Source organism: Fringilla coelebs (genome assembly GCF_963513975.1).
Source record: "Fringilla coelebs genome assembly, chromosome: 5".
Taxonomy (NCBI): domain Eukaryota; kingdom Metazoa; phylum Chordata; class Aves; order Passeriformes; family Fringillidae; genus Fringilla; species Fringilla coelebs.
The window spans coordinates 1,047,648-1,071,994 of NC_140033.1; the positions used below are offsets into that span (position 1 = coordinate 1,047,648).

Consider the following 24,347-nt stretch of genomic DNA (forward strand, 5'->3'; position numbering starts at 1 on the left):
CACATCACAAATGAAAAGATCTTGTCCAAACCCCTCCAAAAATCCCCAAAAGAAAACAGCAGGTAACATTCAGCTTTAAAATCCATCTCAGTTTGAATCTCCGACGCACAATTATCCCAATTCAAGTATCCCAAGGAGACATTTACTTAGCAGATTTCTAGGAACAACAGCAAAAAAAAAAAACCAAAAAAAAAATCTCTCAGTTTGCTGCAAGACACCAGGAGAAATCCAACATTCCAATTCCCAAACATCCTGGAAAAAAAACCCGAAAAACCAAAAAAACCCAAAAAACAAACAAAAAAAAAAACCCCAAACCAACCAACAAAAAACCAAAGAGTGAATTCATTTGCTTCCTCAATTGGTGCTTTTTAGGCTTTTTTTTTTTTTTTATTCAGCTCAAATTTTGTGGTTGTTTTTTTTTTTTTCCTAGATAATTTTCTTTGTTAACTCTTAAGGAATTTTTATCCTGTTGTACACACACAAGCAGATGGGAACCAAGCTGGTGCAGAAGGAGGAGGAAAGAAAGATTTAAAAAGGAAAAAAAAAAAACCAAAAGGCAAATCAAGCTCGGTGCCGATGGATTCGTGGACTTGGGCCAACGGGACGATTCCGTGGAGCCGGGCTCTGGCACGGCCGATCCATCCGGTCAGAGCAGAACTCCCAGACACAGCCGGCGTCCGTCAGGGGTCTGAACCACATCTCCGGCACAAGAGGGAGGGGGCAGAAGAAAGGAAGGGAAAACCAAAACCGCCAAAGCCAGCTGGGAGCCACGGAAGGGCGGCGGGTCCCACGCGGGGCAGAGCAGGCGCCGGGCTTCCAGGCTGCATCCTCCCCATCCTCGGGGCGGTTCTTGTGCAGGGCGTTCCAGAGGCCCGGGCTGAGCGGGGCAGCCGGGAGGGCGGGGAGCCCCGGGCTGGAATCGCGGGGTCGGAGCGTCCGCAGGTGAGCTCGGTCCCTCCTGCCATTTCCTGAACAACCTGCAGGAGCCCCTTCCATCCCTGCCCCCCAGGCCTCACAGCTGGAGGAAACACCAACCTCCGTCCCACAGCAAATCCCTCTTCCTTGTCTCTACCTCTTGTTTGGATTTTGGGTTTTTGGATTCCCTCCCTCCCAGGGCAGCCGGTCGGTAGCACACCAAAGCTGACTCGGCCAAATGGAAAATCTCAAGGCATGCATCCTGCATATTGCTACCAGAATGGAATGTTGGGAATGCTCTAATGCACCTGGGGAACCGGGACATGACCGAGAAAATCAAGACCTAAAGGGTGATATATATATATTTATATATAAATACACATATATATAAATATATATATAGAGAGCTCAATGCTAGAATTCATAAAAACCTTGTTTAGTAATAAAAAAAATTGCTTTGTTTAAATATGAATATTATAGTCTGCTTCTCATGGTTAGGAAATTAGAGTCTCTCTGAAAAGCAGGTGGCCTCCTCTACTACAACTCCATGTCCTGAGCCTCATCTTCAGAGAAGTCAGACATGGAGCTCTCGGATGAGCTGTCCCCGGTGCCTTCTTCCTGTTCTTTTAGTGCTTCTTCTGTTGCATATTTCTGGATGTATTCTGGATGGGAGAGAAAGAATCCAAAAAATGGGATATTTAGGGACAGGTAATCAACAGCTGTAGGATGTTTGATAAATCAGAGAAATGATTTCTTACAGAATTGGTAATGTTGTAAAATATAATTGTGAATAAAAATTATCATGAAATAGGATCAATTACCATAAATTATCACAAAAATTAATACTGATAAATCATGTAAATGTATAAATTATAAATGGCATATTTGATAAATCAGATAAATTACTTATTGTAAAATTGGTAATGTCAAATGTAATTGTGAATAAAAATGATACAAACACTATGCAATAGGATAAATTGCCATAAATGATCCCAACAAGATAAATCCTGGAAGTATGTAAATGATAAATGATCCCACTGCTCAGAGAAGCTGTGGCTGTCTCATCCTCAGGAATGTTCCAGAGCAGGGCTCGGAGCACCCTGGGGTAGTGGAAGGTTCCCTGCCCACAGCAGGGCTGGAATTTGGATGTCCCCAAGGTCCCTCCTGCCCCAAAGCATTCCAAGGTTCTGTGGCACATCCCCGGGGTGGCTGCTCCCTCCCCAGAGCTTCCCAAGAACTCACCTCCCTCTGGAAAAGGGAAATCCCCAGGAAGCTGTTATTCCTTGTACACTCCCCCTTCGGGGGGAGCTCTGGAATTCCCGCTGGGATTATTCCAAATCCACCCAAACTGTGGCTGGCAGCAGCTCTGGGAGCTCCCAGACACAGCAGGCACCTCCTCCCTGGCTGCCCCAGGGTACATTCCCACCTGGAAGCTGCAGCCTCCCCAGCCTAAGCTAAAACTCAAAGCCCTTCAAGCTCCAAATGCCACTCTTGTTCTCCAGGAAAGCTCCTGGGCTGGGTTTTTTGGAAAGTTTAACCCAGGAAAAGTGAAATTTCCAGGGAGTTTCCATGCTGAATGTCACATTGATTGGGATTTGTATTGGGATGTTCAGTCCATCAAGGAAAAAAAAAACCACCAGAATACCTAAATAGTGACAAAGGAAGGGGAAGGCTCAGGACACCAATTCCTGCCAGGAAAACAGCACTGGATTCCTGTGTCCCAGAGGCTGGAGCAGCAGGGAGGAGCTGTGCTCCCAGCCCTGGAGTTCCAAGGGATCCCACTGCAATTCCAGACAAGTGACCCAGAGATGTCCTGAGCTCCCAGCAAAAGCTCAGCCTGGACATGCTCCAGCTGCTCCTCACCCTCCCAAAGGAGGATCCCCAAGAAACCTCCCAGAGAGGAAGCAGAGAAGAGGAGGAATTACAAATTTTGGGGCACACCTGCGTGCCTGTGCCCCCCTCCCAGAGCACCAGGAACATTCCCTGTGCTCCAGAGCTGAAACCACCAGGAGCAGCAGCAATAAATAAAACATTGCATTTGCACTCCCAGAGCACAGGGGCTGCCAGCATCCTCTGCAGCACTTCCACCATGCCCAAGGTGATTTTTTAGAGCAGGGGATGGCAGAGTTTTTAGCTCCATGCCATCCTTGTCACGCAATCCTGGCAGGAGCTGCTGCACTCTGGCATTCCTGGAACACGTTCCAGGCACTCCCAGCTCCTTCCAACAGTCTGTACCTGGCTGCAAGGGTGCCAGGGAGGGAGCAGGCTGTCCCTTCATCCCAAGGGATGTCCTCAGAGCTTCCTGTGGCTGCAATCAGTTTTTCTGGCCTTTTTCCAAGGGTATTTTTGGGTTCTGGGCTGTTTTCATGAAAGCCCAGAGGACTCTCAGTGCTGGCACTGGAGATTTTATCTGACAAAACCATTTTTTGCCTGCAAGGGATGAAATTTTTTGCCTTTCCCTGGTATGAAAAAGCAGGGAATGGACTTTGGGATGCTGAGCAGGGCAGATCTGCAGGAAGTCCCCACAATCCTGTCAGAGGAATCAGCTGAGGATGGCTGAATAATTCACAATTTAAATCAAATTTTGAGAGTTCTACCCTCAAAACTCAGGCATTTCACAGCAGAACAGTGACTCCAGATTTAACACTCCTGGGTGACGTGGCAGAGCTGATCCCAGCTTTTGGGACACTTGAGCCTTCCCAATTTCCACCCCAGCAGCACCTCACCCCTCCCTCCCTCCCACAGCCCATGGAAGGGGAGAAAGCAGCAGAACCTGCAGCCCAGAGGCACCACTCCCTGGGATGGAACCCCAGCTGACTCTGCTGACTGGGCTCACCTTTAATTTTCTGTTTGTACTCTTCTGGTCGGTGGAGGTACATGGCTGCAGCGTCCCCATTGAGAGGGTCGATGGGGTTGGGGTAGGCCAGCAGCTGGGGCAGGAACGACTCAAAGATATTGGTGAGATCTGCAAGGCAAACACAAGCTGGGCTCAGTGTCCCCAGGGCAGAGCCATCCCAAAAACCACCCTGCAACACCCAGACAGCAGCACCAACTCCCAGGGAACCCACTGAGAATGAGGGGAAATCAAGGGAGAAAAGTCAAAAATGAAAATAGAACTGCTCATCCCTGCACATGCAGGCTGACATCCAAGGGTTAAACAAGGAAGGGATGGAACTTTCCTGATTTCTAATCCTGGCTTGAAAAATCAGGAAAAACTCCAGACAAAGAGTGCTGTGCTTTGCCCTCCCCTGAATCCCCTACCTCTTGCAATCCCTATTTTAATGGAAGTTCTCTGCCCAGGGAGCAGGGCTGCAGCTCAGCCTCTGAGCTCCTTCCAACCCCAACCATTCCATGACTGTGTGGAAAGCACAGAGCTCTTCCAGAGCCTTCCATGATGTGGTTAACAGAAACCAGCACTAAAAATGAAACAATTCAGGGAGTGTGCAGAGCTCCCAGAACTCCTCAGTGCCAGCAGGAATCTGTCACCAAACAATCCACAGCAGGAAACTGCCCAGGAGTGACTGGGGGGGCACAAACCCCTCTTGGGAAGCACCAACTCCCCATTCCAGAGCTGGGGATGGGCAGGAACCAGCCCTGTGCCACCATCCCTCCTTGGAAATGTGTTGGGCATTCCTGTGGGAATGTTCCAGAAATCTTTGATCTGTCTCTGTTTCCCTGTGCCAGGGAAATCCTGTGGGTGAGCATCAGCAGTGTGCTGATGATCAGAGGCAGGATCCCATCACAGCCCAGGAGCCAGCCCAGAGCAGTGGGGCCACCTCCACCTGTCCCTGCTCCTGCAAAAAAGCTGGATCCCATTCCTGAGCCCCCACAGAGCTGCTGAATGCAATTCCCAGAGCCCTCAGCTTGCCCAAAAATTCCCCACAAAAGGGGAAGGAGATCCCCAGGTGCTCTCCCTGTGCAAAGAGCTCCCCCAGCTCTGGGATGCAGCCACAGAACTCCAGGCTCCAGCTCTGGATGTGGTGCCCAGGTTTGACAGGAGCTCCTGGGATGGAGCACAGCAGCACCTGAGAAAGGATGTGAGTCCCAAAAGGGACCCCAGGGAGCAGCAGGAGGGCTCTGGGTGGGCATTCCCTGATCTGAGTCCCAAAAGGGACCCCAGGGAGCAGCAGGAGGGCTCTGGGTGGGCATTCCCTGATCTGAACCCCAAAAGGGACCCCAGGGAGCAGCAGGAGGGCTCTGGGTGGGCATTCCCTGATCTGAACCCCAAAAGGGACCCCAGGGAGCAGCAGGAGGGCTCTGGGTGGGCATTCCCTGCCCTGGCACTGCCTGGCCCTTGGCAGCTGCAATTCCCAGGGACTGGATTTGGGCACTGGCAGCAAGAAGTTGATTTCAGTCTGTAAAATTTGGGCCAGGTGTCTCCACTGGGCTCCTGAGGATGAGGAGCAGAGCCCTGGAATCCCCTGTGGCTCACAGGACACCCAGGAAAATGAGCTTTTCTTGAAGGATCCTTCTCTCAAACCCCCCAGATGAGGTTCCAGTGTCCCAGCACGAGGTGCCCCACACCTGAATCAAAAGAGGAATTTTGTTTTCCAGCTGCTTGTGCAGGAATTTCACCCACAGCACTGAGGAGCTGCTGCTCCCCCAGGAATGAGCAGGAACTGAACCAGCAGGACCTCAGGAATTTTTTGGTGGGTATTCCAGGTTTCTCCCACCTTGGCTGCTGCTGGAATTTTCTCACCCAGATCCTTTGCCAGCTCTGCTTTAAAGGAATTGAAAAATTCCTTTTTTAAGTCCAAAAAGGAAAGGAATCATTCCCTTTTCCATTTCTCTGGGAGGTGGTGTTGGAATCTTCATTGGTGACTTTGGAGGGAGCCCAGCCCTGCCAGTGTCCCCCTGCAGCTCCAGGGCAGCACCTGAATGCTGGAGCACAAACCCACTGGGATTATTCCTTTTATCCTTTGGTGGAGGAGTGGAGAAGCTGATCTCCCACAACAAATCCAGGCTGGGATCCTCATCCTCCACCACATGGCAGCTCCAGAACTCCAACGAGGAATTCCAGCTGAAATCAGTTTTCCAGGGAAGAACCTGAAAGCCTTGATGTCCACATCCCCCTGGATTTCTTCCACAAAGCAAACCTGGAATATCTGGAATTCCCATTTTTAAACAGAGACTCAGCTGTGCTCCTTCTAACAATTCCAGCTTGAAACTCTATTTGAAATTGACTGGGTTTTTAAATTGACCTCTTTATCTCTACAAAGTGGATTTTTAACCAGGAATGAGCCCATGGAAAGCACTCTGCAGCATCAGAGGCAACACCACCTCCTAACCTGTAAAAAAATCTTATTTTTCTCCAGATCTTGGCCCAGGGAGGAGTTTCAAATTCAGTTAAAAAAACCCAAAATCAAAGGGAAAAAAGCCCCAAAAAGTGGTCTGAAATCATCAGTCCCAGAGGAAAACGCCCAACTCACCGTAGAGAGCTGTCCAAGTTTGATTGATTACATCTAGACATACAGTTCCTGACCTGGAACACATGGAAAAAATGGAATTAACACTGCAAAACACTCTGGGAATTGAAAAGCTCCTCCCCAGCCCCTTCCCCAGGGTTTGGGGTAAGCCCTGATTTATTCCTATTTATGGTCTTTAACCACCTCAATCTGCCCACTCTGCCCACGAGAAAATAAATTGGAATTTTACAGCCAGGGAAGCTCCACACAACCAAAACATGATGGGGAAACAGTTGAGATTTGGAAGGATTTACTGCAAGGTGAAGGAAGGATTTACTCACGCTTCATCAATGTTGGGATGGAAGATTTTATTCATGAATCCTGCAAGGAGAAACAGAGGGAAATGAGCAGGAAAACCCCAAGAAACGTGGTTTGTTCCATGAGAAGTCTGGAATTTATGGACCAAGGAGCCAAAGCCATCCCAGCCATAAAGAACCTTTCAGATAAGCAGGCACCACTCCCTCAAAGCCCAGGAAATCCAGGAAAACTGCACTGCAACCACCAAGCTTCTGCTGGATCCTGACAACTCCTGTCCAGGAGCTCAGGGAGCTCCCCCATCTCATCAAGTGGGTTTAAAGGGCACAAATTTAAGCTCAACCTTGGATTTTTAAAATATATTTTAGATATATTTTCTATATTATACATATATATATATATAATATAAATATATTTGTCCAAGCAGAGATTTTCTGAGCTTGGTATCGTGACATTAATCTACACTTGTGAGCCAGGGAGGTAAAAATTGGAATTTTCCATCAATACAGCAATTAATTCTCCTGTTGGTGCCTCTGGTCTCCTAAAAAACAGGTTTAGGAGGAGGGAGCTTGGTGTGGCTTTGTCCACATTTCAGATTTCTGGATTTGAGAGGGATTTTTTTTTTTGTTCTGAGTTGCAAATTAAATCGTGAAATAAATAAAATAAATTTATTTCTTTTTTCTTTCAATATTTATTTTGAAATTTTTTAAAATAAAATTATTCAGAATAAATTTGGAAATGGTTTCAAGCCTTACAATGTCCCCCCACACTTGAATCAAAAGATAAATTTTGGTTTCCAGCTGCCAACTTCAACCCCAAGTTCAAGACAGTTGGAAGCTCCAAACACTCTTTTTTATCCCATAAATAATGTTAAATAAAATACATGAATGGAATTATGCACCATCCTCAGCCTGGGTGGAAGCAAAGCTCATCCATCCCCCCAAAAAAACGTTTCCAGTGATGGCTGAGGGTGAATGCAGAAGCCAGGATCCCAAACTCCTCACCAGGAGGAACCCAAACATCAGGATGTGGGCACCAACTGAACAGGAACAGGGATGGAATGAATTCCTGCATTTCTGGCTTGGACAGATCATGTGGGATCTGCCCAGGGGGGAGCCTCCAACCAGGAAAAACTGCTTCCAAAGCTTGGAGTTGTTCTTTGGAGTGAGAGTTTGCCATAAATCCCCCTTTTCCCTGTTGTGCCACCATCCCACAGATCCCAACAAACAGCCCAGGTGGGAATTTCCCTGAATTCTGCAGGAATCCTTTGAAACCAACAGCAACTATTGCTTCTGACAGGGATAAAAACAGGGAAGGAATTCAGGTTTGGGATATTGACTCCATCCATGGAGAAAGCTCCTCCCAGGACTCAAAAACCACGGAAGTTTTCTCTCCAGAGCAGCCAAAAAAGCCTAAAGCAATCCCTATTTAACCATTTGAATGGTGCCAAGCTCCCCCACCGCATGCAACACTTCAGGTGAGGCACTGGGGAGTCCTCCCTGCCCAAAGAAGGAGCAGCCCCAGGGTGAGTGCCAGCAGGGAGCCCAGCTGGGACTGAGATCCCCTCCTTCCTTCCTTCCTTCCTCCCCAGGAATTGGGCAGAAGCAGAGCCCAGCCCTGCTCTGCCCCGGGGGCTCTGCACTGACCCAAGCCCGGGCTGAGACAGCGCCCGAAGCCGGAGCAGCCTCCAGGAGAAGGGAGAGCTCCACACAGCTCCACGCTACCAAGTGAATTTCAGGAGCAGCCTGGCAGGATTCAGCTGCAAGAGCTGAAGCAGATTCACCAAGGGAAGCTGGGCTTCCATCAAATATTTACGTTCTGCAGCTCCCAGCAGTTTAAATCAGGTCACGGATCCCTGTGCCGGAGCGGGGCTGCAGCTGATCCCGACCCCAAAGCCTGCCCGGCTCTTTGGGACACCAAACACAGGCTGGGGAGGGTGGGGAACACTCTGGGAATGAGACATCCCTTCCTTCACACTGCCCTGGGGCTCGGGCTGTTGTGCAGGAAGGACAGGAACATCCTCTCCCTGCATTCATTTCATTTCCAGGGATCCCCCCAGCCTCATTCCATGGACACAGAGTGCCCAGGCCAGGAGCAGCTCCACGAAATCCTCCTTTGTCCTGATCCAGGGATAAGCACAACTCCCTCCTCCTTTACTTGAGGGGTAAATTCTCCTGTGCCAGTAAAAATAGAACTCCTCACAAACTGCTCATCCCTGCACACACATGCTGATATCCAAGGGTTAAACAAGGAAGGGATGGAACTTTCCTGATTTCTAATCCTAGCTTGAAAAATCAGGAAAAACTCCAAACAAAGAGTGCTGTGCTTTGCCCTCCCCTGAATCCTCTACCTCTTGCAATCCCTATTTTAATGGAAGTTCTCTGCCCAGGGAGCAGGGCTGGAGCTCAGCCTCTGAGCTCCTTCCAATCCCAACCATTCCATGACTGTGTGGAAAGCACAGAGCTCTTCCAGAGCCTTCCATGATCTGGTTAACAGCAACCAGCACTAAAAACCTGCCTGGCTCTGTATTTTTTTTTATGGATAAAAAGGACACAGTGCCCATAAACATCCAGGAAAAAATGAAATTCCAAGTTCTACAGGAAGCCAGGAGGGAGGAAAAAAAAAATTCTCAGCACTGGGGCAGGTTTATTGTCAGCCAGCTCATCCCAAGGAAAGCACTGTGCAGAATTCCAGGTGAGCATTCCATCAGACAGCACTGGCATTTTGGGGTTCCCTCCATGACATGGAGCCGAGGTCACAGCCTGAGATTCCAGCTGCTGGACTGCCTGCAAACATCTAACTGAATATTTCAAACCAAAATTCCCACTGAACTCCTGGAAAAGGCAGTGCTTGGGAAGGATGTGAGCAGCACAATCCCCCCTTTCTGTATGGAGACACTGCAGTCCAGGACTGCCTTTGGAATAAAAGCATAAAATCCATGTGGATAACAGGAAACCCCCTGGCATCCCTAAGGAACTCCACACCAGCAAGGGATGCAGCTGTTCCCACCCCTGAAAACCAACCTGGGAAACCATTGTGTTGTATCTACAGCCCTGGAGAGAGAATTCCCAGGATTGCCCAAAACCCTTGAGGAGAAGGGCCCTGTTAAACTGAAACCTCAGCTCACTGAGGGCTGGCAATTCCTCAGGGCTGGAAACTTGGGGATGGGCAAGATTCCCACCCTAATATCTGGAAAACCTGGAAATGGGCAAGATTCCCACCCCAATACCTGGATAACCTGGAAATGGGGAAGATTCCCACCCCAATACCTGGATAACCTGGAAATGGGGAAGATTCCCACCCCAATACCTGGAAATGGGCAAGATTCCCACCCCAATACCTGGATAACTTGGAAACGGGGAAGATTCCCACCCCAATACCTGGAAAACCTGGAATTGGGGAAGATTCCCACCCCAATACCTGGATAAATTGGGAAATGTGGGAGATTCCCACCCTAATACCTGGAAAAATTGGGAAATGTGGGAGATTCCTACCCTAATACCTGGATAACTGGGAAATGTGGGAGATTTCCACTCTAATACCTTGGGAATGTGAAAGATTCCCACCCCAATACCAGGATAATTGGGAAATGTGGAAGCATCCCACCCCAATACCTGGATAAATTGGAAAATGTGGGAGATTCCCACCCTAACACCTTGGGAATGTAAAAGATTCCCACCCCAATACCAGGATAAACTGGGAAATGTGGAAGATTCCCACCCCAATACCAGGATAATTGGGAATGTAAAAGATTCTCACCCCAATACCAGGATAATTGGGAAATGTGGGAGATTCCCACCCCAATACCAGGATAATTGGGAATGTAAAAGATTCCCATCCCAATACCAGGATAATTGGGAATGTAAAAGATTCCCACCCCAATACCAGGATAATTAGGAATGTAAAAGATTCCCATCCCAATACCAGGATAATTGGGAATGTAAAAGATTCCCACCCCAATACCAGGATAATTGGGAATGTAAAAGATTCCCACCCCAATACCAGGACAATTGGGAAATGTGGAAGATTCCCACCCCAATACCAGGACAATTGGGAAATGTGGAAGATTCCCATGGAATCCCAGAATGGTTTGGGTTGAAGGGCTCATAGAGCTCCTGCAGGTTCTACCCCTGCCATGGGGACATTTTCCACATTTTCCTGGTTGTTTTTCCACCATCCAGGCAGAGCTGACAATCTGGGAGCCAAGAGGGAAGAGTGACATTCCCAAAGGCACAGCCCAACTCCCAGCCTGGCCCAGCAGAGCCAGTGACACTGACGTGCTCTGTGCTCATCTGGATGACAAAAGGGACAAACTGAGCACGGACACCCATGGAAAATGAAATTCCAGCTGCAGTTTGGGATCAGGTCAAGAGGATTCCCCACTGGATGCAGGTTTCCATCCACCTACCCATCCCAAACTCCCCACACATGGATTTGCTCATGGACTGAGGCCAGCTGGACACTTCTCCCTCCCCAAACACCCAAGGGCCTGCAAGGAAAGTGGTTTTTAAATTTAAAATTTTTAATTTTTAACCCCACTTCACACCAATTTCAGGGACTCCCTTCCTGTGGAGCCACCTCTAGAAGGCTGAGAACCCTTGGCAGGAGGCTGGAGAGGGCAAACCCTCTGTCCCAGGCCCAGCTGGATGTTGGGATATTGGGATGTTTGCCTGGGGATGTTCCCATTTTCCAGGGATGCTCCCACCCTGGAGCTTCACTCCCTGTCAGGTCAAGGAGCCCCCTTGGCAAAGGCACAAACTGATTTTTGATGGAATTTGAAGTGAGGAGCCCTCTAAGAGCACTCACTAACTCAAGGAGTTTTTATCCCTCAAATCCCAGGAGCTTCCCAAAACAATAAATGAAGCAGAAGCCAGGAGAAATCTGTGAAATCCTGGCTGGAATTCAATGAAATTTAAAAAAAATGAAATTAAATCCAGCTGCATTCCTGTACCAGCTGCCACAATGCCTCATCCTACACACACACACACATATATATATATATTTATACATATATTCCATATGTTCTGTGCACACACCAGGTGTTTTGTTTGGGAAAACACTTGGAAAAAAGGGAAAATAGAAATGCAAGGGAAAGTAGAAATATCTGCACCTGCAGGTAACTGGGACAGAGATGGAGGAAAATGAGAGCTGGGTGTGAAGATACAGAAAATATAATAATGCAGATAATATAGAAATAAAGATAAAGAATTTATAAATATAGATAATTTATAAATATAGAGAAAAATCATAAATATATATAATTTATATATAGAGAGAGACTTTCTATGAAAATATGCAGCATATATAGAATGTATTTGAGAAATTGAGGCTCTGGGCATTTTGAATATGAATTTTCCAGTTGTGGTATTTGAATACTAACAAAGCCCATGCTGGCCTAATATTCCTGCAGATGTTAAAAGAAATAGTAATGAAATAGTAAATAAACTCCAGGCTGCCAGGCTGTTTCTGCTCCTGTATCCAAGCAAGGCAGGACATTCCCACTCTGGATTTCCTCCTGCTTGTGGCATTAAAGAGAATCCATCTGCAGGAGCAGGGAGGGATTAAAACACCAAATTCCCACAAATCTGAGTGAGCTGGGAGCTCCAAGGAGCCCTCCCAGTCCTCCCAACTCCTCTCTGGGAAAGCAGGAAAGGCAGGAATTGCCCTGAAGATTTTAAATCCCAGAGAAAGGAGAGAAGCAGAATCCCAAAGAGGGAAAGGAGAATCCCAAAGAGGGAAAGGAGAATCCCAAAGAGGGAAAGGAGAATCCCAAAGAGGGAAAAGAGAATCCCAAAGAGGGAAAAGAGAATTCCAAACAGGGAAAGGAGAATCCTAACAGGGAAAAGAGAATCCCAAACAGGGAAAAGAGAAGCCCAAACAGGGAAAGGAGAATCCCAAACAGGGAAAGGAGAATCCCAAACAGGGAAAGGAGAATCCTAACAGGGAAAAGAAAATCCCAAACAGGGAAAAGGAGAGAAGCAAAATCCTAACCAGCTCCCAACCCTTTGGAAATGGAAGCAGACATGGAGCAGGGAAGTGTTTCCTCAGAAATGCAGGAATATTCCCAATGATTGGCTGAAACACCAGGAGCAGCAGGAGTTGGGGTTTTTTTGGGAGCAACTGCTCCAGTGAAACCCTGAGAACTGGGATATTCAGGGATTGATTTATGCTGAGGGGAGCACTCAAGCTGCCAGCCCTACACCAAGCTCTGCTGAAATTCCTGCTTTTCCTGGATGTGCATTTCCCTTCTGGGGATTTCTCCTGTTGGGAAGAATCACCCTGCAAAAGCCAGGCTCTGTCAGACTGCACAGCAAACCCAGGCAGGGCCAGAACACTGCAGCATGGGAGGGAGCTGTCCCAGGAATCCCCACACCACAATTCAGCATGGTTTGGTTCTGTGGGAACTCAGAAATTCCCAGTGCAGCTTTTAGGGAACAGATAAAGAGCAGGGAATAAATGCCACGGATGTCAGAGGGTGGGAGAGGGGAGAGAAGATTTGGCAGGAAAAGAGCCAAAAAAGCTTCTCCTGCAGCCAAGGAATCCCTGCTCCTTCAGGATTCCCAAAACATTCCCACCCTTCCCAAGGGCTGCTCTGGGACCCACTGGAAACCCTCTCCTGGTCACATTGGTGCTCTGGGACAGAACACCAGGATTCCCTGGATCTCACCCTTGGGATCAAAGATTCTCAAAGATTCCAAGGGAATTCTTAACCATCATTTTTCTGGAGCACATGGATACACTAAAAAAGAAAAAATCAAAAGGTAAAACCAAAAGAAAAGCCAAAAATGCTAAAAAAATTAATATTTTTTTGCAAAAAATCCAAGCCAGGAGCAAAGATATTTTAGGATGGAAGGAATATTTCAGCCTCCAGTCCTGGAATATCAAGGGGAGGTGCAAGGATGGGGTTTGTGCTTTAAGCTTGGGGATAAAGGTGGAATTCATTCAAGGAAAAGCTGCTGGATCCCAGGTTTTCTCCAAGCAGGGACTCACAGTTTGAACCCTGCTGAGAACAGGAACAACTCCAGCACCTCCTGTCCATCTTTGGGCTCCAAACCCCTGAAATCTTTCCCTTCCACCCCTAAAAACCAGAGATCTCCACAGGAAACTTCCTCCCTCCTGACTGTAAGGATTCCCCAGGGCTCAGGCGGGGTCAGGAGGGGAGAATTCCCATTTCCATCGCTCCCAGTGCTCCCAGTGCTCCCAGTGCAGTGGGATGGAGCTGTTATCAGCAGGGCCCAGAGCAGAGATAATCAGGAGCCCCAGGAGGCTTCACCCAGGCCTGGCTCTCCCAGATAAGCCAGGCTGGGACAGCAAAAATGGGAAATAAAGGCAAACAAACCCTTCCCTGAGTTCCAGAACTTTCCTTGGAGCTTCCCAGCTTTTCCTGAGCTCTGCTCTGCTAAGCCAGCTCAGCTCCAGCAGGGATTTTACCCATCCCAACTCTGGTTTCCAGCAAGAGGCAGATTTTTAGGGAGAAAAATGAGGGTTTTCAGCAAGAGCCTGGGGAGGAAAATGGGGTTTTTCTACAAGAGGAAGATTTTGGGGAGGAAAAAAAGGGATTTTCCAGCAAGAGGGAGACTTTGGGAAGGAAATAAATGAGGTTTCAGCATGAGCTTGAGGAGGAAAAAAAGGGTTTCCAGCAAGAGGCAGTTTTTGGGGGTGGAAAAAAGATTTTTCCAGCAAGAGGCAGTTTTCTTGGGAAGAAAGAAAGGAGGTTTCAGCAAGATCTTGAGGAGAAAAATTTTTCTACAAGAGGAAGCTTTTGGGAAAGGAAAAGGGGTTTTTCAGCAAGAGGAAGATTTTGGGAAGAAAAAGAGAGGTTCCAGCAAGAGCTTGAGGAGGAAAAAAAGGGGGGGGGGTCTCAGCAAGAGGAAGCTTTTGGGAAGGAAGAAAGGGTTTTTTCAGCAAGAAGCAGTTTTTTGGGAAGAAAAAAAATAGTTTTCAGCCAGAGCTTGAGGAAAAAAAAAAGGGGTTTTCTGCAAGAGGAAGATTTTGGGAAGGAAAAAAGGATCTTCCAGCAAAAGGAAGACTTTGGGAAGGAAAAAATGAGGTTTCAGCAAGATTTTGAGGAGAAAAAAGGGGGTTTTCAGCAAGAGGAAAATTTTTGGGAGGAGAAAAAAAGTTTTGCCAGCAACAGACAGTTTTTTTGGGAAGGAAAAAAGGGGTTTTGCACCAAGAAGCAGTTTTTTTAGGAAGAAAAAGATGATGTTTCAGCAATATCTTGAGGAGAAAAAAGGGGTTTCTCAGCAAGAGGAAGATTTTGGGAAGGAAAAAAGCAGATTTCCCAGCAAGAGGCAGTTTTTAGGTGGAAAAGAAGGGTGACAGAGACCTGTCGGGTGAGGGAAGCTCCTCTGGGATAAACCAGTGGAAACACAACAGATTTAAATGAGAGAGGGATGGAAAACCGAGAGAAAAGCAGCAAAATCAACCTGAAAAGGACCAAAAGAGCTCGGGGATGCAAGCAGGAGAGCTCCCTGCACCCCAACCCTGCCCCTGGGCCCTGCAATGCCCAGCCAGGCTGCACTGGGGCTGCAGCAGCCTGGCACAGGGCAGTGCTGGCCTGCAGGAGCTTTGGGATCCCAGTCCAGGATCCTGCACTGCTCTGGGAAGGACAGAGCACAGGACAATCACTGGGAATTCCCACTGGGAATGTGCTCTCCAAGAGGGAGCTCAGAGCACACTCAGCAGGAAGAAAAGGCTCCTCAGAGCTGCAGATCCTGTGCTCTCACTCAGAAATGTCCAAAAACAAATTTAAAAAGGGGAAGGATGGTGTATGGAGAGCAGCACCCTCCCCAAAGGGCACAATTCCCACTGGAACAGAGCATTCCTCATCCCACAGAGCTCCCAAATAAACTCTGAGCCGAGGGGTGTGTGAAGGAAGCAGCCAAAGGAGGATGTGGATGTTGGAAAGGGTTCAGCCACTGCAATGGGCCCCTGCAGACATCTGAGGTGGTTTCCTGCTCCCCAGGGATGGATCCAAGCTCACAGCATCTCCTACTGGAATGTCCTATTGCTCTCCAAGGGGAAACAAGCCTGGCCAGTCAAGGCAGATTGATTTTGGTGATAAATCCCTGCTTTTCAGCTCTTCCACATGTGCATTCCCTGCTCCAGGAGGATGGAAGCTTCAGTGGAAGAGCTTCCACCCACCTTTGGACAGAAAACCCCCAAAGCTGGGTTCACCCCAACACCAAGAACTGTGGTCCTTGCTGCCCCACTCCCCAATGAGTGGAGCTATCATTAGAAAACCCCAGATGGAATAGAATGAATTGATCAACACACAAATATGCAGGCAAACCCCACTCCCAGCTCCTCCTCCTCCCAAAGCCCAAAATTCCTCTCTTCTTGGGATCTGGAATCCCATCCAAATCCTTATATTACACTGCTATCACTGCACCTGCAAAGGTCAGGCCCAAAGCACAGGATTTTGGTGGCAAAGGAGCATTTGTTACCTATAGATGGGGATTTGAAGGGGTATTTGTCAGGAAGGTCGACTCTAACTTTCCATACTCCACCTTCATAGGGTGCTGCAAGGGAGGAAAAGCAGAATTAGACATTGCACAGCTCAGCAGAGGACAAACACAAGCAGAGCACTCAGGAAAACACATCTCTGGAATAATGCACAGCTCCACTGGGAGGGAGATTTCAAAGCCTTCTCCCTGCTCTGCCTCACACCATTTGAACAGATCCTGGAGAAGATCTCAGCACAAAGACACCAGAGCCTGATTAAAAGCAGGCACTGTGGGATAATCTCCTTACCTTTGGAGATGGTGCTAAATTAAGGTGGAAAAGCCATTTTAATCACAAACTCCATGGAAATTCCCGTGGCTGATGCAATTTTGGCCAGGTCTAGGAAAGCTCAGGGGTGCTGAAGGAGTTTTCCAGGGGTCTCTCCGTGGCCATGCTCCCAGCTGGATCCTCCCCACCCTCAGAGATGGATTTCTCTCCACCCCCCTTAGATTTGCTCATCTGTTCCCCTCTGGAATGGCATTTCCTTATTCCCAAGATTGTTTCCCTGCAAGGGCAGGGTCATGAACTTACTTCCTTGTGGTCCATAAAACTTCACAACAAATTCGTTGAGTCCTCCTAGGATTGTGACTTCGTGTTTGCTCTCGATCCTGATGCAGCAGGTCAAGGAAAAGCCCCCAGAGCAGGAAACCAACCCCATTTACTCAGACCCACAGAATGCACTCAAAGCCCACTGACCCAATATCCAAAACATCCTGAGCCCCACGTGGGATTTCAGCGTCCTGACACCTCTGAGTGCCCACAGCACCACAGTGACGTTGGCAAAGGCAATCCCTCCCCCTCCCCTGCCCTGAGGAACCCTGGGATGATCCTCAGGGTTTTCCATTTTCCATCCCCTCCTGCACAGATTTGGGAGAGCACTGGGACACATCTGAAATAAATCCACTGCTCCAGTGAATCCCATTCTCCCCTCCCACAGCTCCCATGCAAATCCTGGCAATCTCACCCTAATCTGACTGGCAAGATCAAAAAACTCCTGAGTCTGGGAGAAATGGGGTGAAAAGAACAACAGGAAGAGTCAAAGGGCTTTGGGAAGAAGGGAACACAAAAGGAAAGGCAGGAAATCTTGATTCCAGGGAACACAAAGGGAAAGGCAGGGATTCTTGATTCCAGGGAACACAAAGGGAAAGGCAGGGAATCTTGATTCCAGGGAACACAAAAGGAAAGGCAGGGAATCTTGATTCCAGGGAACACAAAGGGAAAGGCAGGGAATCTTGATTCCAAGCCAGGCTCAGTCAGGACAATCACTGCTGGTGTTTCAGCACTGAAGCTGACAGGGAATCTGCTGTAAATCAGGGATTGGGAATGATATCCTACAGCAGTCACCTCTCATCAGTGCTCTGGGCAAGAATGACAAGGGAGGCAGGAGAAAATCCAAGGTTTGTTCCCACCTGAACTTTGGCTCTGCAGCACCAAGGCTGCTCCCATTTGAGGGAAGGGAATATTTCATATAAAGATGCTTCACATCACAGCAGGGCTTGGCAGAAATGCTCCAGCCACAGGGAACTAAAGGCAGATCCTCTTTTTTCCCCCTTGGATGGAAAAGGTTTCCTGCTTTCATGGCACCAAGTTTGCCCAGGATTGCAGGAGTTCCACAGACCCTGATGACACCTGGGCACACACTGAAATATTCCTAACCCACCAGGAATTCCCAATCACCAGGAACAAAGAACTCCCCCTCAGAGCCCTGATTCTGACTGACAACCCATGAAATCTGCTGGATGTCACTGGGCTGAGTGAGGCTCCTGCATCCCAAAGTGCTGACTCCACACTGGCAGTTTCTGTGAGGAGATCCCAGTCTGGGATCCCTCAGGATTTACTGCAATTCCTCAAGCACCAGAACTCCCAGATTGCACAGACTTTTCCCACAGTGTCAGCTCCAAAAGGGTTTGGACACAAGAATCTCCTTCCTCTCGTTCTCACAGGGAGAGGGAAAAGTTTACAGCTGTTTGCTCTGGAATTGTCTTGGTTCAGCAGGAGCTGCTCAGCCCTAGGACTCCACAGCAAGGAATTTTACTGGCTGCACCCACCCAGGAGCAGCCCCCAAAGGGCAGATGGGAACAGAAATGCCTCAGTGCCAGTGATGTTGCTGCTGAAATCCAGTGGAATCTCTGGAAACGCAGCATCCTCCAGGTTTGTGGGGAGGAGCCTCCCAAGGCAGGGTGCTGGCTGAGGGACATTTGTCACCAGACCTTTCCATGGCACTCAAGCTTTACAGCTTCCTGTTGAGGTACTCATTCCTTAGGAAATGCATCCCTGGATGAGCACTCCGAGCTCCCACAGTCCTGCACAGCCCCGCTGTGGGCAATGATGGCCCAGCAAATGTTTCATTGTCTGGACTGTCACACCCACAGAAGCTTCATGGATCACATTAAACACAAATGGTTTTACTTTGGACTAAATCAAGTCCTGCTTAATAAAAACCAGCTCTCCCAGGCTGCTCCTGAGCAGCTCCAGCCTGGATGCTGCTCAGCTCCCTGAGTTAATGCCAACTCTAAATTAAAGCTCAGCTTCCCACACTCAGACTCAATCCTGGTGTTGCCAAATTCAAAAAATATTCATGGGCCACACAGGGCCATATCAGAATATTGTCCTGGTGGCAAAGACCTGAAATTCCTACCAAAAATAAAATCAATGAGTGAATTACTTCATGAAAGGGAGAAATATTGGCACGAAAGGTTTGGGAACTATCATATTGTTTATCGACACAATCCCAGAAATTGTTCCCTGTGAGGGTGGGGAGACCCTGGCACAAACCCCCAGAGCAGCTGGGGCTGCCCCTGCATCCCTGCAATGTCCCAGGCCAGGCTGCACACTGGGGCTGGAGCAGCCTGGGACAGTGGGAGGTAGCCCTGCCATGGGTTGGAATCTTTAAGGTCCCTTCCCACCCAAACCATTCCCTGAGTCCATAACTGAGGACAGACTGAAAAGAAAATGGATTTCAGCAACAAAGCCCTTGCATCAACAACAAGGGAAATCTCTGGAAACAGCAGAAATGAAGCTGGGAAAGGCCCCCCTTCCTTGAAACGAGGTGAGCTCCAGTTACTAACACAGCTGGGGTGAGGCACCTGCCCTCGCCCTTCTCCACCAAGGAAAAGATGCCCAGGAAAGCGAAATCTTGGAATCCCACCAACAAAAAAGCTGAGAGCACTCCTGGGAGAACTGCATGGAGCTGGTACAGAAACATTTCCACCCTACAAGCTTTTTCCATCTCCAGAAAGTCTTCAGGAAAGGAAGCAACTATTGCAGAAGCTGAGACCTGGGAAATGCAGGAATCCAAGGCACACCTCCAGGCTTCTGCATCCCACAAACTGTCCCAGCAGCACAGGGGACCAGCAGAAGGGACCTTTGGAGCAGTGTCCAGAGCACACTCCCAGAGGAAGCTCCAGCATCACTCCTGGGGATGATCTGGCAGTGAATGCAGGCTCTGACCCAGCTGTTCTCTCAGCTCCCGCTGAATTTTTTCCATAAGGTGAAAATGTGACAGCCCAATCCCAGATGAATTCTGTCCCAAACACACCAGGAATTCATCAGCAGGCTCGCAGTCCTGAGGGAACCCAGCTGTGCTGAGGGCACGTGGGATGTCCTCTCCTGCATCCAGGTTCTGGTGGTGGATCCTGCAGTGATTCCAAGGAACTCCAGGAATGAGAAATGCTCCAGGTCCTCAGCAAGTGAGCACAGCTCCAGGAAACCCCAGGAAAGGAGCACCAAGAACTTGGAGAAAGATCCCCACAATTAAGGTGATCTCCAGAGGTTTCTGCTGGGATTGCTAAATTTGTGTCCAGAACTGCCAGCCACCCCTCTCATGGATACTGGGGTGATCCCTGCAGAAAGCCCCCAGGAACTCACCCACACATCCAGCATTTCCTGGGAAGACCATTTTAGTCCACCCTGTCCAGGCCAATCTCCCTGCACCCACAATCTCTCTCAGCACACTTCTCATCAGTCAAATTTACAAAACCCTAAGCAATTAATGGCTAAGGACTTTAAACATTGCTGATTCCAGGGGTTCACCCTGGAAGGAGCCCTTGTTCCCACAGCAGGACACAGAGCCAAGCTCACAGCTACAAACCCAGCCCTAAAATGTTGAAAAACCATCACCCAAATCCCTCCCAAGACTTTTGGCCTTGCTGCTTTTATCTCCTCATCACCTCAGGATGCCAACTGGAGCTGGTGCCAAAAAAAGCCAGTGGGAAAGTCAAGGGAAAAGAGAAAAATCTGGCCAGGAGTTAGATCTCTGAGTTCAAAAGCCACAGAAATGAGAAGTGAGTCCTGAGGATCTGAAGATAAATTATCTTAGTCCCAGGATGATGAAGAGAATTTTAACACCAGAAAACACTGGGAATATTCAGATGATGCTATGGAAGCTTGTTTTCAAATATCAGCTGGGAAGGGCTGCTAGCAAACAGCCAAAGGAATTTTTCACTCCCCATCCAGGGCCTGGAACATCCCAGGAGCTCCAAGGAGGACAGAGCCATGGATCTGCACAGCAGGAACACCCAGCTCCTGGGACAGGGGGACAGGGGGACAGGGGGACAGGGACAGCCCAGCTCCTGGGACAGGGGGACAGGAACAGCCCAGCTCCTGGGACAGGAACACCCAGCTCCTGGGACAGGGGGACAGGGACAGCCCAGCTCCTGGGACAGGGGGACAGGGACAGCCCAGCTCCTGGGACAGGGGGACAGGGACACCCAGCTCCTGGGACAGGGGGACAGGGACAGCCCAGCTCCTGGGACAGGGTGACAGGGACAGCCCAAACTCCCTGCAGGGATCAAGGCTCTGCTTTCAGGGCTGAATTCATTGAGGAAACTGAGACTGAAATTGTTTCCTCAGTCAGAATAAAAAGCAATTTAAAGCATTTTGGGTTTTCTATGTCAGGACAAAATCCCCTCAAAACTTTTCAAATCTGGACTGTCAGGACCTGTCCAGCAGTCAGGAAAATGTGGCCACTGTGGATTTGCCTGCTCCAGGGTCAAATTCCCATTTCCTCATCCTCATGCAGGGCCACCCAGCACTGCAGGGCTGGATTTCCCCTGCAGCAATAAAATAAAAATTTGTTAGGATTTGACTTCACAGCCAGACCTCCCCACATCCCAGCTGAACATCACGGCCTACAGATGGTCTGTCTGCTCACAGGGTTGAGTGGCTGTTTCCTGGCAAACCTTTCACTCAAAAAAAATCCTTTCATTAAGTTTCTTGAAAATTAACATTAGTTACAAGCTTGGTAAAATGAGTTACCAGCTAAAAATACTCAGCAAGCAACACAAATGGCAAAGAGGAGCAGAAAGTTGGAATATTCTGTAAAAAATAAAGATTTATCTGGGGGTTATAACTGAAGTGAGAGATGGGCTGAGGGTCATGATGAGGAATTAGGGATTTTTAAGGATCTCTGTCATGACACTTGTCTGCAGGTGAATTACATCCCCAGGAAAATCACCCTGAACTTGAAGGAAAACCAAACAGCACACCGGAATATATTCAAAAAATACAGAAGAAATTATCCAGCTCTGCCACCTAAGCAGAGAAGCTGCCTTTGAGCAAACAAGTCCCCGTGTTCTGTGACAAAAGATGATTTAAAAATGAGATTAACGCTCAGCCAGCTGATTTCCCATTGTGCAGAGCTCTGCCCCACCTGCTCTCTGGAAACCCGAGGTGGCAGAGGCGGGAATGCCTCCGAAGGAAGCCTTTGCAAGCAGCAGTTGTGCAACACCAGTGACCTCCCCGGGTGCAGCTGATGGTTATTCATGTTTGTTTTCCTCCAAAGGCAGATGAGCTCCAGGATTTCCCGAGCTGCCTGCGTGGGCAGCAAAGGGCAAGTTCAGCTCAGCCCCTCCCTGCCCCCGAGCCTCTGGAAGCTGCTTTGCCTCCTCCAGAGTCCCTCCTGCTCCTGACGCAGCATCCCCAGGTGCTGCACGTGAAACCGCAGCCAGCACCTGGGATGCTTTCAGGAATATTTATCCCTGTTTTCCCTCTATCCCTGTTTGCCCCAACTCCCTGCCCTCACTCACATTTCACTTCCCTCCTCCAGCCCTGCAGGGCACCAGAAAAAAGAACTTTTCAAAGTCAAAAAGGTTAGAAAGGCCACAAAAAAGCTGTGCTCTCTTGGAGCAGCAAGAGGTGGATTTTAGCACCTGATTTGTTGCAGACTTCATGAGAACTCCAGGCTAAAATTATTCCCATATTAAAATCCGTGGGCTTCCCTCAAGCCAGGAACTCTGATTGCCACAGGGCACCCTCAGAGTTTCTGCCTTTAAGCAAAGGGAGTTCTAGCACCCAGCCAGCTTTGGGATCTGCCAAGGATGTTCTGCTCAACACTTCCTGGGGTCTGAGCCTCACATTCCTGGGGCAATCCCAACCTTCCTTCCTCTGCATTCTCCTCTGCTCTGCCCTGATGAGATCCCACCTGCAGAGCTGGAGCCACCAGCAGCAAGAGCTGGGGGTGCTCACCTGAAGAGGAGAAGGCTCCAGGGAGAGCTTCCAGCACATTCCAGGGCCTGCAGGGGCTCCAGGAGAGCTGCAGAGGGACTGGGGACAAGGCCTGCAGGGACAGCAGCCAGGGAATGGCTCCCACTGCCAGAGGGCAGCCATGGATGGGATCTTGGCAATGAGGAATTCCTGCCTGGGCTGGGATTGCCAGAGCAGCTGGGGCTGCCCCTGCATCCCTGCAGTGTCCCAGGCCAGGCTGGGCACTGGGGCTGGACACTGGGACAGGGGAAGGTGGCCCTGCCCAGGATCTTGAAGGTCCCTTCCAATCCACACCATCCTGGGATGCCAAGAGTCTGAACTGGACTTATGCAGGAATCCCACAGCTCTGAAAGCCACAAAACTGATTTTAATCCTTCAGAACACAAAGAAAGGACAGCAAAGCACTCCTGGAAAGCTCAGAGGACAAACAGCTTTCCCTTGGCTCTCGTGATCCCTGTGACAAGTGAAGCAGGGACACCTCAGCACAGAGGGGGTTTCACTCCTTGTAAGACAACACCAGCTCTGCCTGCTGCCAAAACTGCCCTGGAAGGGCAGGAGTTGTGAATTAATAACTGAACAGCAACCTGTGCCTGGCTGCTGAGTTTTCATTTTACTGCACACAAGAGTTTCCTTGTTGAAATGCAGCTTTGCTGTGAAAAAAGCCCTTCCTGGCCACTCCTCCACCAGGTTTTACCTGCCTGAGGGAAGAAATCACACACAAAAAAAAGAATTTTTCAAATATTCCACAGGCATCCCTCCCAAATTCATATAAGGATGCAAATTTCCCCCAGACAAAGCCCTTGGTCACCAGTGACCCCATCAACTTTCCTGGGAAGCAAAAGGCACCTTCTGGATGAAAGCAGGGATTTGGGGAGAAGAAAATGCTGCTCCAGCAGAGCCTCCAGCCTGCCCTGCTTGCTTTGGAGCTCCTGGTGATTTACATCTGGCTGATTTCCACCCAGCTTTGTGCCAAGAAACTGGAGTAATAAAGAGAAGGTAGAAGGAGAAGTCAGCTTTTCCCTGGAGACACTCTGCAGCCGAGCTGGCTGCTCTGAAGCAGCACAAACCAAGTCAGCATTTTCCTCCAAAGCTGCTTCTCCTTCCCCAGAAGCACCACAGAAGACAGGGGCATCCCATCCCATGCTGGATGGAGCAGCACTGCCCTTCTCCTACAGAAAGAAATCCATTCCCTGCCCTCCCCAGCCCTCTGCTGCTCCCTCAGAAAGTTTCAACTGGAGGGAAAAAGAAGGCAGGTACACATTGGGTCTGTTATCCACGGAAGGGAAAGGAGCTGGGAAGGCTCTGGAGCAGCTGGGGGAGCTGGGCAGGGGCTCAGCCTGGAGCAAAGGAGGCTCAGGGGGGACCTTGTGGCTCTGCACAAGTCCCTGCCAGGAGGGGATGTTGGTTTTCCTAGTTTTTATAGAGATGGGGTAATTGAGAGGTGTTTAAAAGATTTCATTCTATTATCAACCTCAATAAATAGCAGAACACATTCTAATTCTCTAAAATATCTAATATTTTTACAAAACCCTCTTTAAAAACCTCTCTCAAAATATCACCTCTATTCTAGAACCTTCCTAAATCAACACACCTTATCTCAATATTTATATACAAATATACCAAACTATATAAACTTTCTATCCAATTTTACAAATTCCTCACAAATCCATTTCCCACAAGGGGACACTGGGGGGGTGGGGCTGTGCTGCAGGGAACAGGGAC

The 24,347-nt window shown here is 48.8% G+C and overlaps 1 protein-coding gene across 1 annotated transcript in view; it reads right to left on the reverse strand.

Annotated features, from left to right (window-relative positions):
- Positions 1-358: 358 nt before the first annotated feature.
- Positions 359-24,347, reverse strand: part of UBE2H (ubiquitin conjugating enzyme E2 H) — a 43,451-nt gene continuing 19,462 nt past the window's right edge. Inside the window, exons 2-7 of the mRNA XM_084206989.1 lie at positions 16,674-16,750; positions 16,085-16,159; positions 6,662-6,701; positions 6,345-6,397; positions 3,752-3,880; positions 359-1,577 (exon numbers count right to left, since the gene is read on the reverse strand). Of these exons, the coding sequence (XP_084063115.1) occupies positions 1,453-1,577; positions 3,752-3,880; positions 6,345-6,397; positions 6,662-6,701; positions 16,085-16,159; positions 16,674-16,750 (499 nt within the window). The 3' untranslated portion in view covers positions 359-1,452. The remainder of the gene's footprint in view (positions 1,578-3,751; positions 3,881-6,344; positions 6,398-6,661; positions 6,702-16,084; positions 16,160-16,673; positions 16,751-24,347) is intronic.